At 48.7% G+C, this 16,550-nt stretch overlaps 1 protein-coding gene across 2 annotated transcripts in view; it reads left to right on the forward strand.

Moving 5' to 3' along the window:
* Window positions 1–13,912, forward strand: part of GAS2L1 (growth arrest specific 2 like 1) — an 87,554-nt gene extending 73,642 nt beyond the window's left edge. For both annotated transcript variants that reach the window (XM_087705600.1, XM_087705599.1), the window contains exons 4-6: window positions 1,276–1,372; window positions 4,438–4,801; window positions 9,507–13,912. In XM_087705600.1, coding sequence (XP_087561726.1) covers window positions 1,276–1,372; window positions 4,438–4,801; window positions 9,507–11,112 — 2,067 coding nt within the window. In that variant the 3' untranslated portion in view covers window positions 11,113–13,912. The remainder of the gene's footprint in view (window positions 1–1,275; window positions 1,373–4,437; window positions 4,802–9,506) is intronic.
* Window positions 13,913–16,550: the final 2,638 nt, after the last annotated feature.

The following is a 16,550-nucleotide window of genomic DNA, read 5'->3' on the forward strand; positions in this document are numbered from 1 at the left end:
GAATAAAATAGAATAGAATTGGAAATGGAATAGGAATAGAATAGAATAACAGATTTGGAAGGGACCTTGGAGGTCTTCTAGTCCAACCCCCTGCCTACGCAGGAAACCCTACACCACTTCAGACAAATGATTATCCAACATCTTAAAAATGTCCAGTGTTGGAGCATTTACAACTTCTGGAGGCAAGTTATTCCACTGATTGAATGTTCTCACTGTCAGGAAATTTCTCCTCAGTTCTAAGTTGCTTCTCTCCTTGGTTAGTTTCCATCCATTGCTTCTTGTCCTGCCTTCCGGTGCTTTTGAGAATAGCTTGACTCCCTCTTCTTTGTGGCAGCCCCTGAGATATTGGAAGACTGCTATCATGTCTCCCCTGGTCCTTCTTTCTATTAAACTGGACATACCCAGTTCCTGCAATTGTTCTTCATATGTTTTGGCCTCCAGTCCCTTCATCCTCTTTCTTGCTCTTCTCTGCACTTTTTCCAGAATCTCAACATCTTTTCTACATCGTGGCGACCAAAACTGGATGCCGTATTCCAAGTGTGGCCTTACCAAGGCCTTATAAAGTGGTATTAACGCTTCACACGATCTTGTATCTGAATATACAGGTTGTCCTCACAATTAAGCCGAATGTTTCCGTCGTTAAAACAGGCAGTTTGCCCTCTTTTACAACTTTGCAGCGATTCGCTTAACGACCAGCACGTGTGTGTGTGTGTGTGAGGGGAGCCAAGGTGGCGCAGTGGTTAAATGCAGCACTGCAGGCTACTGCTAGATCAGCAGGTCAGCGGTTCAAATCTCACCGGCTCAGGGTTGACTCAGCCTTCCATCCTTCCGAGGTGGGTAAAATGAGGACCCAGATTGTTGGGGGCAATATGCTGACTCTCTGTAAACCGCTTAGAGAGGCCTGAAAGGCCTATGAAGCGGTATATAAGTCTACTGCTATTGCTATTGCTACTGCTATATTGCTATTTCCCTTATACTGAGATACGTATAATAGAACATATTATAATTGCTATGTAGGCACAAACGTTAGAAGTTGAAAAAATCACGATTATTTCTATTTAAATGGCAAGATCAGAACAGCACGCAAAGTGTATTGATCCAGAAAATAGGCGGTTCACCAAGCCCTTTGGGATGTCAAAGGGGGAAAAAAAAATCATAAGTAAAAATTAGGTATATATAAAAAAAAGATTGGGTAAAACCGGACTTGATCCAGCGCTTAAAGAGACTTCCAAATGGTGTCCTTGGACGATGCTATTTTCATTCATCCCTTCCTAGGTTCTCCGCAGCCACGTGATGGTGCGTGTAGGAGGGGGCTGGGACACATTGGAGCACTACCTGGATAAGCATGATCCCTGCCGGTGCACCTCTGTCTGTAAGTACCCTGGGAGGGAGAGTTGGGGGGGGGGCTTGGCGCCAGGAAAGGCACATGAGTGTCATGTATGAAGACTCGGGACCATACAAGAAAACTTGTCGAAAGCAGAGATAGGAGAGGAAGGGGAACAGACAAGGAACTCAAATGAACAAGAAGAATATATGAAGAACGGTTGCAGGGACTGGGTATGTCCAGTTTAATGAAAAGAAGGACCAGGGGAGACAGGATAGCAGTCTTCCAATATCTCAGGGGTTGCCCCAAAGAAGAGGGAGTCAAGCTATTCTCCAAAGCACCTGAGGGTAGAACAAGAAACAATGGGTGGAAACTAATCAAGGAGAGAAGCAACTTAGACGTTGTAGTAGTATGTGAATATCCAAGACTATACTTGACTTTTGGATGATGTATTAGTAGGGACCCTACTGCAGAAAGGAGGAGGAGGAGAATAGAATAGAGCTGGAAGGGACCTGGGAGGTCTTCTAGTCCAACCCCCTGTTCAGGCAGGAAGCCCTGTAACATTCCAGGCAAATGGCGGTCCAATCTCTTCTTGAAAACCTCCAGTGATGAAGCGCCCACGATTTCTGGTGGCAAGCTGTTCCACTGGTTCATTGTTCCCATTATTAGGAAGTTTCTCCTTCATTCCAAGTTGCTTCTCTCCTTGATTAGTTTCCACCCATTGCTTCTTGTCCTGCCCTCAGGTGCTTTAGAGAATAGCTTGACTCCCTCTTCTTTGGGGCAGCCCCTCAAATACTGGAATGCTACTATCATGTCAGCCCTAATTCTAATCCTAATAAGGAAAGGCACAAAACCGAAACTGAGTGGAATTTACGTAATCTTATCTTATAAGAGCTAATTCAATTTTATTGCAATGCTACCTTGACAGGAACTTTCCAGTGTGAAAGTCCAGCCCTTCCCTGGACACCTTGACAGCCCAAGAAACTAAGGGAGGGTCTTATATGAACTTATAGAGCCGAGGTGGCACAGTGGTTAGGGTGCAGTACTGCAGGCCACTACAGCTGACTGTTATCTGCAGTTCAGCGGTTCTAATCTCACCGGCTCAAAGGTTGACTCAGCCTTCCATCCTTCCGAGGTGGGTGAAATGAGGACCCAGACTGTGGGGGCGATAGGCTGACTCTGTAAACCGCTTAGAGAGGGCTGAAAGTCCTATGAAGCGGTATATAAGTCTAACTGCTAACTTCTTGCCCCTCCCTTCTTGCCCCTACTTATTTCATATCTCTGTTCAATTGCTTTTTGAAGGGGGAGGGGCTCAATCGTAGAGAAATGGCTTGCTTCCCCCCCACACACTTTCTGGATCGTCTTTGACATCCCAGGCTTCCCTATAGCTCTGGAATCTCTCAGTGGTCTCCCTTCCCCGTGTACTGGCAGTTCCAATTCTGCTGAAAGTTTTGAGTTCAGCTAAGATCCCTAAAGCGAAAACTTCAATGAGCTTTGAGATCAAGGTCAATAGCTTTGATGGCTGGGAGCTGCTGGCTGCGAAGCACATCAGGCTGGGCTCTGAGTTCAAATGCTACCCCCTGTGTGCCTGATGATACCTCAAACCGGTAGGGGATCTGAACGTCAGCAGCAAAAGGGAAAGTTGTTTTGAAAAATGTCCTTACAGGTGCAAAGCCCGTGTAAAATTCCGTACAATGCTGTAATTTTAAGAGTGCCCAGTGGTTAAAAAGAGCCCGATTTATGCTCTCTATGTATCCCCCAAGGAGTTAACTGGAAGCTTCCTGTGAGAAGGGAACAGGAAACAATATTCATCCAAAAAGAAAAATGACATAATTAAAAAGTGGCTTCCAACTTGGAGAATCGAGCAGGATGTTGATTGAGTTGCAGCATTTCAATGGCGCCCCCTGGTGACTTGTAGCCATCAGCCATTTGTTGCTATATACATATTATTATTATTCTTTTTCTTCTTGTGCCATATCCATCATCGGACGTGATAGAAAGATAGATAGATGATAGATAGATAGATAGATAGATAGATAGATAGATAGATAGATAGATAGATAGATAGATAGATAGATAGATAGATAGACAGACAGACAGACAGACAGACAGACAGACAGACAGACAGACAGATAGATGTTGATAGATAGTTAGTTAGTTAGTTAGATAGATAGATAGATAGATAGATAGATGATAGATAGATAGATAGATAGATAGATAGATAGATAGATAGATGATAGATAGATAGATAGATAGATAGATAGATGATAGATAGATAGATAGATAGATAGATAGATAGATAGATGTTGATAGTTAGTTAGTTAGTTAGTTAGTTAGTTAGATAGATAGATAGATAGATAGATAGATAGATAGATAGATAGATAGATAGATGATAGATAGACAGACAGACAGACAGACAGACAGAGATAGAGGGGGGAGAGATTAAATATAAGATAGAGAAAAAGAGATGGAGAAAGAGATAAGTAGATAGATAGATAGATAGATAGATAGATAGATATAGAGAGAGATAAAGAGAGAGAGATAGAAAGTGAGATATAGATAGAGAGATAGAAAGATAGAGAGATAGATAGAGAGATGGATGAAGATAGAGAGGGGGAGAGAGAGAGATTAAATATAAGATAGAGAGAGAGAGATGGAGAGAGAGATAAGTAGATAGATAGAGAGATAGATAGATAGAGAGAGAGATAAAGAGATAGATAGATAGAAAGTGAGATAGAGAGAGAGATGGATGAAGATAGAGAGGGGGAGAGAGAGATTAAATATAAGATAGAGAGAGAGATGAGAGATAGAGATGGATAGATAGATAGATAGATAGATAGATAGATATAGATAGAGAGATAAAGAGAGAGATAGAGATAGAAAGTGAGATATAGATAGAGAGATAGAAAGATAGAGATAGAGATAGATAAATAGAGAGATAGAGAGATAGATAGAAATAGACAGAGACAGACAAACAGATATCAACACATCTATTCCCATCTGTGGATTTTATACGTATGTCCAACCGTCTTCTGTTATCTTTTGAGTCACCTTCAGTCTCTTGAACTCACGCTGGCTGATTCGTTTGGCTATTCTTTCTCATTTTTCCGCAGCTCACCGTCTGACCCAGAGTCGGGGGCTCGGCTTCTCCCCCCAGAAAACGAGCGGCCTGGCCAGCCCCCAGGCAAACAGCCCCACCACTCAGCGTCGGGCTGAAACTACGGGCCTGCATAAAGTCTCCGAGACCCACCACTTGGGGGAGAAACGGCTCTTGGCTGGAGGGGACCCGTCTCTCCCCAAAGGAAACCGTCCCGTCCCTCCCACCAAGAGGTCTGGGACGGCTACCCCGCCAAGGCAGGGATCGCTGGCTCCATCCAGTGGGAAATGTAGCACGTCAGGACAGAGGGGTGCCAGCCCTTTGAGGGGGTGCACGTCCCAAGCCCACCAGGACACAGTAGATTCCCACCTTTCAGTCAGGTAAGGAGGGGGGGTTTGCATCTTGAAGGCAGTGGTGAGATTCAAACATTTCCCCTACCGCTTCTGTGGGTGTGGCTTTAGGGGGTGTGGCTTGGTGGTCACGTGACCGGTGGCTTGGCGCGACAAGCGGGAACCACACAGAGTCAGAGAGAGCTCAAAAACAAGCTATCACACTTTACACAAAAATAACACAAGAGCTATGTACACAACTGACTCGCACACAATCTCACACAATCTTAAGAGCCAAGGTGGCGCCGTGGTTAAATGCAGCACTGCAGGCTACTTCAGCTGACTGCAGTTCTGCGGCTGTTCAAATCTCACCGGCTCAGGGTTGACTCAGCCTTCCATCCTTCCGAGGTGGGTAAAATGAGGACCCGGATTGTTGTGGGGGCAATATGCTGACTCTGTAAACCGCTTAGAGAGGGCTGAAAGCCCTATGAAGCGGTATATAAGTCTAACTGCTATTGCTATTGCTATTTCACCTCCGCTTGAAAGTCAGGATAAAGTTCTCACCATAAGTTTGGAGACAAGGATCTTGACTTGTTCATTTTCAAAAACTTGTTGTTCCCGGCAAATTTTGCTGCATTTGAACCCAAACTTCTGGCAAAGCTTCCAATGTGTAATTGCTCGATTATTAGTATCATTTAACATTTAATCTTCAACTCGATTCACCGTCTGGGACTGGTGAAAACTTAACAGTTCAGGTCCTAACCAAGGACTTAAAGAGCTTTTAAGGTAACATTTGAGTAAATAAGCAGTTCCGAGTAAGATGAATTTTTGCAGTTGTTGTTGTCTACTATTATTCTACTATGCCTTTTCTATTATGGGAAAATGGGAAGGGGGATTGTAAGGGGTTAGATGATATGTAGCCATAACAACATTCTTTCTTGAAAGCCAAGGACATCCTTTGTCTTTCCAACTCTGCACCTGACCGGAACCGGATGGGTGGAAGCTGCCAGCGTGGCAGTGGGGAGATTGGGCCATGGGAAGGACTTGTGGGTATGGGGGGCAGGATCTTGAACTTTCAACTGGATGGGGAAAACTAGGAAGCTTTCAGATTTGGGTTCTCCCAGATGTGCCCACATGGCTCTCTTAATAAATTGGAACTTTGAGGAATCCTTTGCCTTGGACTCTGATTTAATTTTGGATGCTATTTGGAACCCTGACACTTTGAAGACTTGTGTCTATGGAGATTCCTCAGGGTTGGAGTACTGTTTCCTTGTATTTTTATGCAACAACTACAGTAACATTCAGCCAGCAGATGGCAGTGTTTACAAGTTTGGATCTATGGTATACATTCTATGTCGTTATTTGTCTCTTTTATTCAATGAACGTAAAACTCAGTCAAGTGCACATTTATAAAACGTATCACAAATATCATTGACTGGCGCTGATGGTTGATAGGGGTTGCTTCCAGCATCCTAGCTATTGACCAAGTATCTTCTTAAGATGCACGATGCTCCAAGTAGTGCAGTTTTTTGCAGTTCCACCGGTGTTATTGCAGGAAGGTGAAATTTCTTGATGTATTTTGTAAGATTCTTGGACATGGTGCCAAGTGCCAAATGGGGGGTATCACTGTTGCATGTTTCATCCATAATCACGTACCGGCCCTACACCAGGTGCCTCCAAACTTGGCAACGTTAAGATTTGTGGACTTCAACTCCCAGAATTTTTGGGAAGTCCACAAATCTTAAAGGCAACTGGACTGTTTTTCTGTGAGAAAGAAGAATGAGAATTTTGCCACACGTCCAAGAAGCTTCATCAATTGAACTTGGATGAGAAACAAAATGTTTCCTTCCTCAAGGAAAAACAGTCTAGCTGAAACTAGCTGTTTTTTGAAAAAAAAAACATTTTTGAGGTAACTATGACCTGGATGACTGAGCATTAGAAATTCTGTTTATATATAGCATTACAGATCAAACAGAGTGTACAGTCACCATGTGCTTTACTGCTTAACTGTTTTAACAGGAAACAGGAAACTTTTCTTTCAACAAAAGGACATAGAATGTATACCATAGATCCAAACTTGTAAACACTGCCATCTGCTGGCTGAATGTTATTGTAGTTGTTGCATAAAAATACAAGGAAACAGTACTCCAATCCTGAGATCACCTCTCTCCAGGCCTTCCGGAAAGCCGTCAAGACCTGGCTGTGCTGGCAGGCCTGGGGTTGATGAGTTCCCCTCCCCTCTCGACTTGTATGGCTGTATGACTCTTGTGTATTTTAATTACGTGTATTGTGTTTGTATCCCCTTTTCCCCTTTTGAGTTGTTCGCTGCCCTGAGTCCCTCCCGGAGAAGGGCGGCATACAAATAAACTAAATCTTAATCTTAATCTTAATCTGAGAATCTCCATAGACACAAGTCTTCAAAGTGTCAGGGTTCCAAATAGCATCCAAAATTAAATCAGAGTCCAAGGCAAAGGATTCCTCAAAGTTCCAATTTATTAAGAGAGCCATAATTGGCACATCTGGGAGAACCCGAATCTGAAAGCTTCCCGGTTTTCCCCACCCAGTTGAAAGTTCAAGATCCTGCCCTCCCCACACCCATAAGCCCATCCCATGGTCCAATCTCCCACTGCCACGCTGGCAGCTTCCACCCATCAGGTTCCGGTCAGGTGCAGAGGTGCAGAGCAGAGGTGGGTTCCTACCAGTTCGCACCTATTTGGTAGAACCGGTTCATCAAATCTACCAAACCGGTTAGAAGAGGTTCCACCAGTGGACCCGGAAAGCAGGCCACACCTACAGAAGAGGTTCCAATTTTTTTTGAAACCCACCCCTGGTCCTTGGCTATGATTATTCTACACTATCATGCTCATATTTATAAAACTCAGTGCCTCTGTGAAAGGTAAGGATGACTCCTGCGTTTGTGGTGCAATCAGAACATTGCGTGTGTTGAAGTTGTTTTAACGCAAACCAAAGATGCCTTTTAAAAAAACAAGTTTACATCATATGCTGTGTGTGAGGTAATTTAAGGTGGTTCTGACAAGTGTCGTCGGCATCTTCATATCTGGTCACATGGGCGGCAAGCCACTCCCATCCGGTCACATGGGCAGCAAGCCACTCCCACAAAGGAGGCCACACCCACAGAGTAGGTTCGAACAATTTTTGAAACCCACCACTGGTGCAGAGACAAAGGATGACCTTGGCTTTCTAGAAAGAATGTTGTTATGGCTACATATCATCTAACCCCGTACAATCCCCATTCCCATTTTCCCATAATAGAAAAGGCATAGTAGAATAATAGAAAATGTGGCAGACCAAAGACCCAAAAGAAAAGATGGCTGCAGGCCTGAAAACAAAGTTTTCAAGTTTGGAGACCCCTGGCCTAGACAGATAGCAGAAGAGAAGTCGAAGTCATCCCCAGCCAGGTGTTGGGAAAACAGAACAGCAGCCAAGGGTGACTCACCCCAAACCACAGACGTAAGGCAGAGAGGCCGCCTGATGTGATGACGGATTTTTTCCAGACGGCTTTCTGAGCCAGAGCTGTGAGTAAGGAAAGCCGAGGAGGCTCTCCTGGTTATCTAGTCTGGTAATTGCTCCGTAATGGACTTTAAGTGGAAAGGGTGGGGTAGACAGAAAAACAGAACTGGAGGTTAAGAGAGACTAGGAGCCACTTTTCAGACATCAACGTTTTGAAAAACCAGAAGCACCTCCCTGCTTGGTCTGGAAGGGAGCTTTCAGATTCCTCCCAGGTTTTTTTTTGCTGCTGCAAAACAGAAATAAATATAGGAACATCTGCAATCAGAAAAAAAAAGAAACTCACCATATTTTTCAGAATATAAGACGCACCTTTCCCACCAAAAAAAGAGGGTAAAAATCTGGGTGCGTCTTATACACTGAATACAGCATTTTTGGCCTCCCCACACCCTGCCCCTTTCGCAAAAATGGACGTGCAGAGTTTGGAGTTTGGAGTTTATTCAATTTGTAGGCCGCCCTATTCCCCGAAGGGACTCAGGGCGGCTGAACAAAAGCCAAGGGAGGGGAAATTACAAAAAGTAAGACAAAAACAATCGGACAATTTAAAAGCACAACAGACACAGCAAATTCGAGTAAGGGGGGGGGACTCAACCCCAGGCTTGCTGGGACAGCCAGGTCTTCACGGCCGTCCGGAAGGCCCGAAGGGTGGAGAGGGTCCGAATCTCCACGGGGAGCTCGTTCCAAAGGGCCGGGGCAGCCACAGAGAAGGTCCTCCTCCGAGTAGTCGCCAGCCGACATTGGCCGGCAGATGGAATACGGAGGAGGCCTAATCTGTGGGATCAAAAGGGTCTGTGGGAGGTAATCGGCAGAAGGCGGTCTCTCAAGAGGGTTTGGGAGGCCTGCGACGTGCTCCTAGGGGACGGGGAGGGCAAAAACGAATGAAAAACAGGCTCGTTTTTGCCCCCTCTGCCCTCAGGAGCACCCTACAAGCCTCCCAAAGGCTATGCATGCACTGGATTTTTTTGCAAAAAAAGGAGCCATTTTCGTGAAAAATGGGCCGTTTTTTGCTCGTTTTTGCCCCAGGAGAACTTGGCAGATGCCTCAAACTCTCTGCATGCCCTGTTTTTCACAAAAAACGAGGCGTGCAGAGGGTTTGGGAGGCCTGCAGAGTGCAAAAACTTTCCTTTTTATTTACCTCTTCAAAATCTTGGTCTGTCTTATACTCTGAAAAATACGGTAGATCCCAGAGAGCCGAATGTCTTTTAAAGGCTGCCCTTCTTTCTTGCAGGAACCCCAGGGCCCGGCGTCTTTCCGGAGACAGCGACTCCTCCTCCTCCTCCTCCAGGCACAGTGCCAGCTTGGGAAGGAAGCGGAGCGAGGACGCCAGCCTGGCACTCAGGAAGGAGGCGGGGAGGCGTGTCTCCGAGGGACCTGCTTCACAGCTCCACGTCGGGCCCAAACGGCCGCCAACCAGCCGGAGTCAGTCACGAGACCGTCTCAGCTTGCCGAAAACCATGGCGGTGCCTAGGAAGGTTGAGTCAGAAGAGCGGGGCCGTCCTCGCGTGACAAACCGGCCCAACAAGCCTGGATCGCAGAGCCCTCGTCCCCGGGCCCGCAGCCAGGGAAGGCCTGGAGGGGAGCCTGTGTTGCTCATCAGCCGAGCCAAGGATGGACAACATTCCTGGACACGAGCCAATGAGACCAAGGAGAACGCCGGGGGTTCTGGAAGAAACACCCCCAGGACCAAGAGCCCGGCAAGGGGTCAGCTGACCCCGGTGGGTTCCCGTAGCCCTGCCCCCACCAAGCGCCGGGGTTCCTTGCCTGCTACCAAAATAGCCAATCCCTCCATCCGAATGCCTCCACCGGCCCCAGGACGTCAGCGACAGCCCTGCTTGACCGGACAACGTGCGGCCACGAGGCAGCCCCAGTTGGGGCAGAGTGGGCCTTCCGGACAGCCCGACGACCCTTTAGGGCAAGAGTTGGCAGTGATGGCACAAGCTTTCCGCACCCCGCTGCGCCTCGACCCGAGCCAGGAGCAGCAGCTCTACCGGCGCCTGGAGGAAGAATTCCTAGCCAACGCTAAAATGATAGGTTTGGAAATGGACGAAGAGCTGGACCTGGGCAGCCAGGCCTGCAACGGCGCCCGGCTCTTGCCCGCGAATCCGGACCAAGGGACCGCCGATTCCGCCTACTGCTCCTCCAGCTCCTCCTCTTCCTCCCTCAACGTCTTCAGCAAGTACGGTCTCCAACCCGAGGAGTCCAAGCGGAAGGCAGCCCACCAGACGGCCGGCAGTTCCGAGCCGGTGGATTTCCACAATGGCTCGGCAGAAGTTTCCGAGCTCTGGGACTCATCCGGTTACCGTGACCGAAGGAGCCGCTGGAGGAAACCGGTCCTTTCCAGCTCATCCGATGAAAGCAACTGCTACCTGGGACTGAACGACGTCCAGGAGGTCCAGGAGGGTCTGGAGCTGGGCGAGACTCTGGTGGATAGCCCCTGGGCCTCTGGGGAGCCGGTCCCTTCCCACACAAAGCGGGGATCCTCCCTCCAGGATGTCCTGGAGACCCTCGACACATCCCCTTCGGCACAGTCGTCCCTGAGTAATCCCGACCTCGTGCCTTCCATCGACAAGCTGAAGCTGCGCCCGCAAATCAAACCCCGGGCCGACTCCCAACCGGACAAGACCCCGTCGAAAATCCCTACACCCCTCAGCTACAAGGCTTCCGGAGCCCAGAAGCCTCCGGCGGGAAGCACCACTGCCAAGGACAGTCCGGGCAGAGGTCGGTCCGAGCGCCGGGGATGGGCGGCCTTCCACAACATCTTCTCCTCGTCCTTCGGGGAGTGTTCCGGCGGTTCGGTGGAGTCTGGCGTGGCTGACGAGGGGACTTGGGCCTAGGCACCGGTGGACAGCACCGCCTACGCCGCCTCCTCCTTCCCCCCTGCACCCGCTTCCATGGTCCGGCCCTGTCTTTCTAGCTGCTTCCGTGGACCTTTTTCCCCGTGTGACTTTATCATATGCTGCTGTGCAGAAGAGAGATTTATTTTTGGGTGGTGGGAGGAGAGGGGGATGGAGGGAGGGATGGAGGAGGGACGGGTCAGAAAGCTTTGGATCGCAAAAGGAGATTCATCCTTCTATATTTTATTTTTGGAACGAGAGGCCGGAAGACGGCAGAGCTTAAATTGCGGGACCGAGAGGTTGGCGCTTAGGTTCCGTGTGTGCATGTGTTGTTGTTGGGGGGGGTGCGTACGTGTGAAAGGCTTGCATGGGGAAGTCCTTTAACACTGGAGACTAAAGGGAGCGTCAGGGTTAATATTCACTCCCTTGGTCAATCACTGTCCAGGTTCCGCCATCATGGTGTTTCCCTCTTAGCTCAGCGCAAGCAGTCCTCGATTTACCAACATAGAAACCGCAACCTGTATCCCTAAGTTACACAGTTGGTAACTGAGCCATGTCCGATGTTACGACCTGTTTCGCCACAGTCATTAAACGAATCCACCTGTCCCTATTAACTTCCTCAAAATCCCCCTCCTCGCAAACAGCAAGCATCTGAAGTTTAACCACGGTTCGGCCGTGACTCCGTTGAAAGTCCCAATTTTCAGTGCAATCGTAACTTGGAACAGGTTTTTTTTTCAATGGTCGTAAGTCGAGGACTGTGTGTAGCACATCCGCGGGTTCCAACAACGTTCTTGTTTCGTTTGGACAGAAAGTCCAGCACTAAAAGTGTCTCTTTTTTTTAAAATCAGGGCAACCTAGTCAACCCAAATATGGGACAGGCGATACGGCTTCTGCTTTCACCTTTCCGCCCCAATCCGGGAGTCTTCGCAGGCAGTCGCTTTTGTGACAAATTATTTTTTGTGTTAAATTTATGTTTTACTGACAAAGAAATGAAGGGAGACTAGCATAGATCTATTTCAAGCTCTCATCAGCTAGCTGTTCCATATTTGGGTAGATCTGTTCTGACCGAAGCTTCCCGAGAGCCTGAAGCCAACTCCTTGTCCCGACAAAAAACCCTTTTATTAATTGACTGTGAATTCTGCTCATTCACGTCCAGCAAAGTCTTTCAAGGGAGGATTTACGGTCACAGACCTTCTCTGGCTTGGAGAGCTGACAGGCCGATATCTGCAAAACTTGGCCAGGAGTCTCAGAGAGTCACGAACCAATGAAGTGAACTAATTGTCTCCTGCAAACTCCATTCCCCTGTCGCTCCTCTTTTATTTCCTCTGGGAGGGCCCATTCATCATCCCCCCTGCAGCCTTACTCCCAAGTCGACCCCTGTTCTTTAGCTGTTCCCTTCATCTGCGCATGACCACACTGGGAACAGGCTCCAGCTGTTCTTCTGCCTCACTGATGTCTGAAGGCAGCTGATAACTGGCATACGGCCCTGGCCCCCTCTCTGCCTCCGACACAGAGCCCTCCTCAGAGCCTTCCCCAGACTCCAGGACTGGCTCCTGTTCCTCCCCAACCCTCCTCACTCTCCGAATCTGCTGCCAGCTCCTCTGGCGCAACAAAATCAGGTTGCCTTGATAGAAAAAGCACATAATCTTCCCTCTGGTACAGCTGACAAAGCAAGGAGAACCTGTGGCTTAGAGATTAATACATCTACCTAATACGCAAGCAGCCCACCTTTGAATCCCAGAAACGGCTAGCTGCTGAGAGCTAAATAGCTTGAAATAGATCTATACTAGTCTCCCTTTTTGTCTTTGTCGGTAAAACATAAATTTTCCAGCACTTAAAGCGGACCCCACCCCCCGCGAGGCTTAACCCGATTTGCCGTAAGTCCCTACTATGCTAGCGAGGTGGCAGGCCACGGTTTTCGGGAACAGGGTTTTCAAAAGCAAAAAGGAGGGGGACTTTGCTTGCACGCCCGTGGTTGCCCTCTTGATTTTTTATTTTATTTTTTTTACTTCTTCCCTCCTCCCCCCAAAGAATTTGCCCCAGTCCTTCCGCCGGAGAGGCTGCGTCGGCATTCGAATGAGTCAGGATTTGGGAAAGGAGCGTTGCGTTCTGGTCAGGGCGTCGTGTAGGGGGGGGGCAGTTGCCCCTTCCGTCTTCTGCACGCTCCCCTTGTTCCCGCGCAAGGCTGCACAGAATTGGAAGAGTGCCTTATGGGGGGGTGGGTGGGCTTGATTGGGGGTGGGGAGGCAGAAGGGGGGGGATGCCGAAGGACTGGTTGGAGAGAGGGGTTCGGCTCCAGTTCAGTGGGTCCCATTTGGAGTCGAATTTTTCCTCTCCCAGCAAAAGTAGCCGTGGCGGAGTGTCACCACAGACGCCGAGCGGCACCTAAGTGTCTCTGACAAGGGAGATGCTGTGTAGACCTTTGTGGGAACTGGACGGAAGGGACTCCCCCACCCACCCCCACCAATTCTGCAAGGCAATTGTTGCTGGTGGCGAAACGTCGGTCGCGCGAGTGGGAAAGTGTGAGCAGGGAGGGAGGGAGCGCCGAAGTCTTTGCACGTGGATTTCTCTTGGGCAGGGCTCCTCTCGGCCTGCGCGACAACCCACCCCCACGCCGCCCCCCATCCCCCCCCCCGATCACTGGAGGTCTGTTGAATAAATCTATGCATATTTATATAAGGAATAGGGAGCCTGGCTCTCCGCCCTTAGAGTGCCTGCAATCCAACCCTGTGAATGTAGCTGATTAAACTGACCTGCAAACTCCTGAACTTAGACAGTAAAGACTGACACATCCTCTGCTTCCCCGCCCCCCCTTTTTTGTGAGTGTGTGTGTGTGTAAATGGGTGTGTTAGTACGGAAGTACGCTGTGCTCCAGATCGGAAAAGTGCACGGATTTTGGTGGGGTAATTGACATCTTTCATTTGCTCATTCAAGAGCCGAGGTGGCGCAGTGGTTAGGGTGCAGTACTGCAGGCCACTTCAGCTGACTGTTATCTGCAGTTCAGCGGTTCAAATCTCACCGGCTCAGGGTTGACTCAGCCTTCTATCCTTCCGAGGTGGATGAAATAAGGACCCGGATTGTTGGGGGCGATATGCTGACTCTGTAAACCGCTTAGAGAGGGCTGAAACCCCTATGAAGCGGTATATAAGTCTAACTGCTATTGCTATTGCTATTTGCTCTCCCTCTCTCTTCCTTCTTTTTTCCTTTCCTCGTGCTCTTTTCCTTCCTTCCTCCTTCCCTCCTTCCTTCCTTCCTTGTGGTTAGAGTGCAGTACTGCAGGCTAGCTCACTGCCTGCAGTTTGATCCTGACCAGCTCAAGGTTAACTCTTCCTTCCTTCCTTCCTTCCTTCCTTCCTTCCTTCCTTCCTTCCTTCCTTCCTTCCTTCCTTCCTTCCTTCTTCCCTCTGAACTGCCAGCAGTTCGATCCTGACCAACTCAAGGTTAACTCTTCCTTTCTTCCTTCCTTCCTTCCTTCCTTCCTTCCTTCCTTCCTTCCTTCCTTCCTTCTTCCTCCTTCCCTCTGAACTGCCAGCAGTTCGATCCTGACCAGCTCAAGGTTAACTCTTCCTTCCTTCCTTCCTTCCTTCCTTCCTTCCTTCCTTCCTTCCTTCCTTCCTTCCTTCCTTCTTCCTCCTTCCCTCTGAACTGCCAGCAGTTCGATCCTGACCAGCTCAAGGTTAACTCTTCCTTCCTTCCTTCCTTCCTTCCTTCCTTCCTTCCTTCCTTCCTTCCTTCCTTCCTTCCTTCCTCCCTCCCTCCCTCCCTCCCTCCCTCCCTCCCTCCCTCCCTCCCTCCTTCCCTTCAAACTGCCAGCAGTTCGATCCTGACCAGCTCAAGGTTAACTCAGCCTGCCTGCCTTCCTCTCTCCCTCCTTCACTCCCTCCCTCCTGGTTAGAATGCAGTACTGCAGGCTAGCTCACTGCCTGCAGTTCGATCCTGACCAGCTCAAGGTTAAGTCAGGCTTCTTTCTTTCTTTTTCTTTCTTTCTTTCCTCCTTCCCTCCCTCCTGCGAATTTCAAAAAAGAAAAGCTTTATTGAGCGAAGAACAAATTCTGCCCACTGTAAAAATAACCCCCCGTCAAGAAGCTAGGATGAATGTTAGTTGAGTTATCCTTTTACTCAATGCTTTCTTTTATTTCTCACCCAACCCAACGAGGGTATGAATTCTTGGGTGTTTGTGTGTGTGTGAGAGAGAGGGAGAGAGAGAGAGTTGTGCAAAATTAATTCATTGTTTCAAGGTGTCCTGGTATTGCAAAATTGGGGAACCCCTGAATATTGGCATTGTTCAGAATGGAAAACTCTCCTTCTAAGTAAGCCTAACCAGACAGTGGCAGGCTATCGCATCCTTATTTCGATTCTCGAGCCCCGGCGTCTGCAAGAGTCCCAGATGGCGAAAAGGCTTTGGGTTGTGATCCTATCCGTTGCATCCTTTATTCCTTTGACCCCCAAAGGGGGCCTTTCCACGGGTGTCATTATAAAAGCCATCCCTGTCAACGGACACTGGGAACGACCATAGTTCGTAGGATTTCCACAACCATCATAAATGGCTAGGATTCTCTTCCAACGTTTGACTTGCCAAGGTCCAGGGGTGTCCAAATTTGGCTGCTTTCAGATGGGTGGACTTCAACTCCCAGAATTCCCCAGCCAGCCGAAGTCCATCCATCTTAAAGCGCCCGGGGTGTCAAACACAAGGCCCGTGGGCCGGATCCGGTCAGATCCATGCGGCCATCCTGGAAAATGTATTGGGCCAGCCCGCATCACTTCAACATGGTTTACCCCAGCCATCGGCAACCTTAAACACTCAAAGAGCCACAAAGATCCTAATCGGAAGCTCCCAGTACAATTCTGGAGCCAACCGGAAATCCAGTTCCCCCACCATAGAGTCTCCTCCTAGTGCGGCGTCCTTTTTCCTCTGCTGACTGGAAGTCTGGTTCCCCCACCATAGAGTCTCCTCCTAGTGTGGCATCCTTTTCCTCTGCCGATTGGAAGTCTGGTTCCTCCACCATAGAGTCTCCTCCTAGTGCAGCATCCTTTTTCCTCTGCTGATTGGAAATCTGGTTCCCCCACCATAGAGTCTCCTCTAGCACTAGCATGGCATCCTTTTTCCTCTGCCGACTGGAAGTCTGGTTCCCCCACCATAGAGTCTCCTCCTAGCATGGCATCCTTTTTCCTCTTCCTGTCCTAACTGAAAGCCCTATCAAAGCCACGCTTTGGTGTGAATGTAGCCACTTCCGGCAAGTCCATTTTTGCATCCCCAACCTCATCGGATCGAGGAGCCGACTGGCGACAGAGAGCCGCAGCAGAGGGATGAAAGAGCCACATGCGGCTCTGGAGCCACAAGTTGCCAACCCCTGGTCTACCAAGTGCGAAGAGGAAACATGCCAGAAGTTTGGGGAGATCTCAAGATCTCAAACTGGCCATGCCCACTCAGTTTTCAA

This window comes from Thamnophis sirtalis, unplaced genomic scaffold (assembly GCF_051295495.1).
Source record: "Thamnophis sirtalis isolate CommonGarterSnake01/CBP01778 unplaced genomic scaffold, rThaSir2_p1.2 scaffold_2, whole genome shotgun sequence".
Taxonomy (NCBI): Eukaryota; Metazoa; Chordata; class Lepidosauria; order Squamata; family Natricidae; genus Thamnophis; species Thamnophis sirtalis.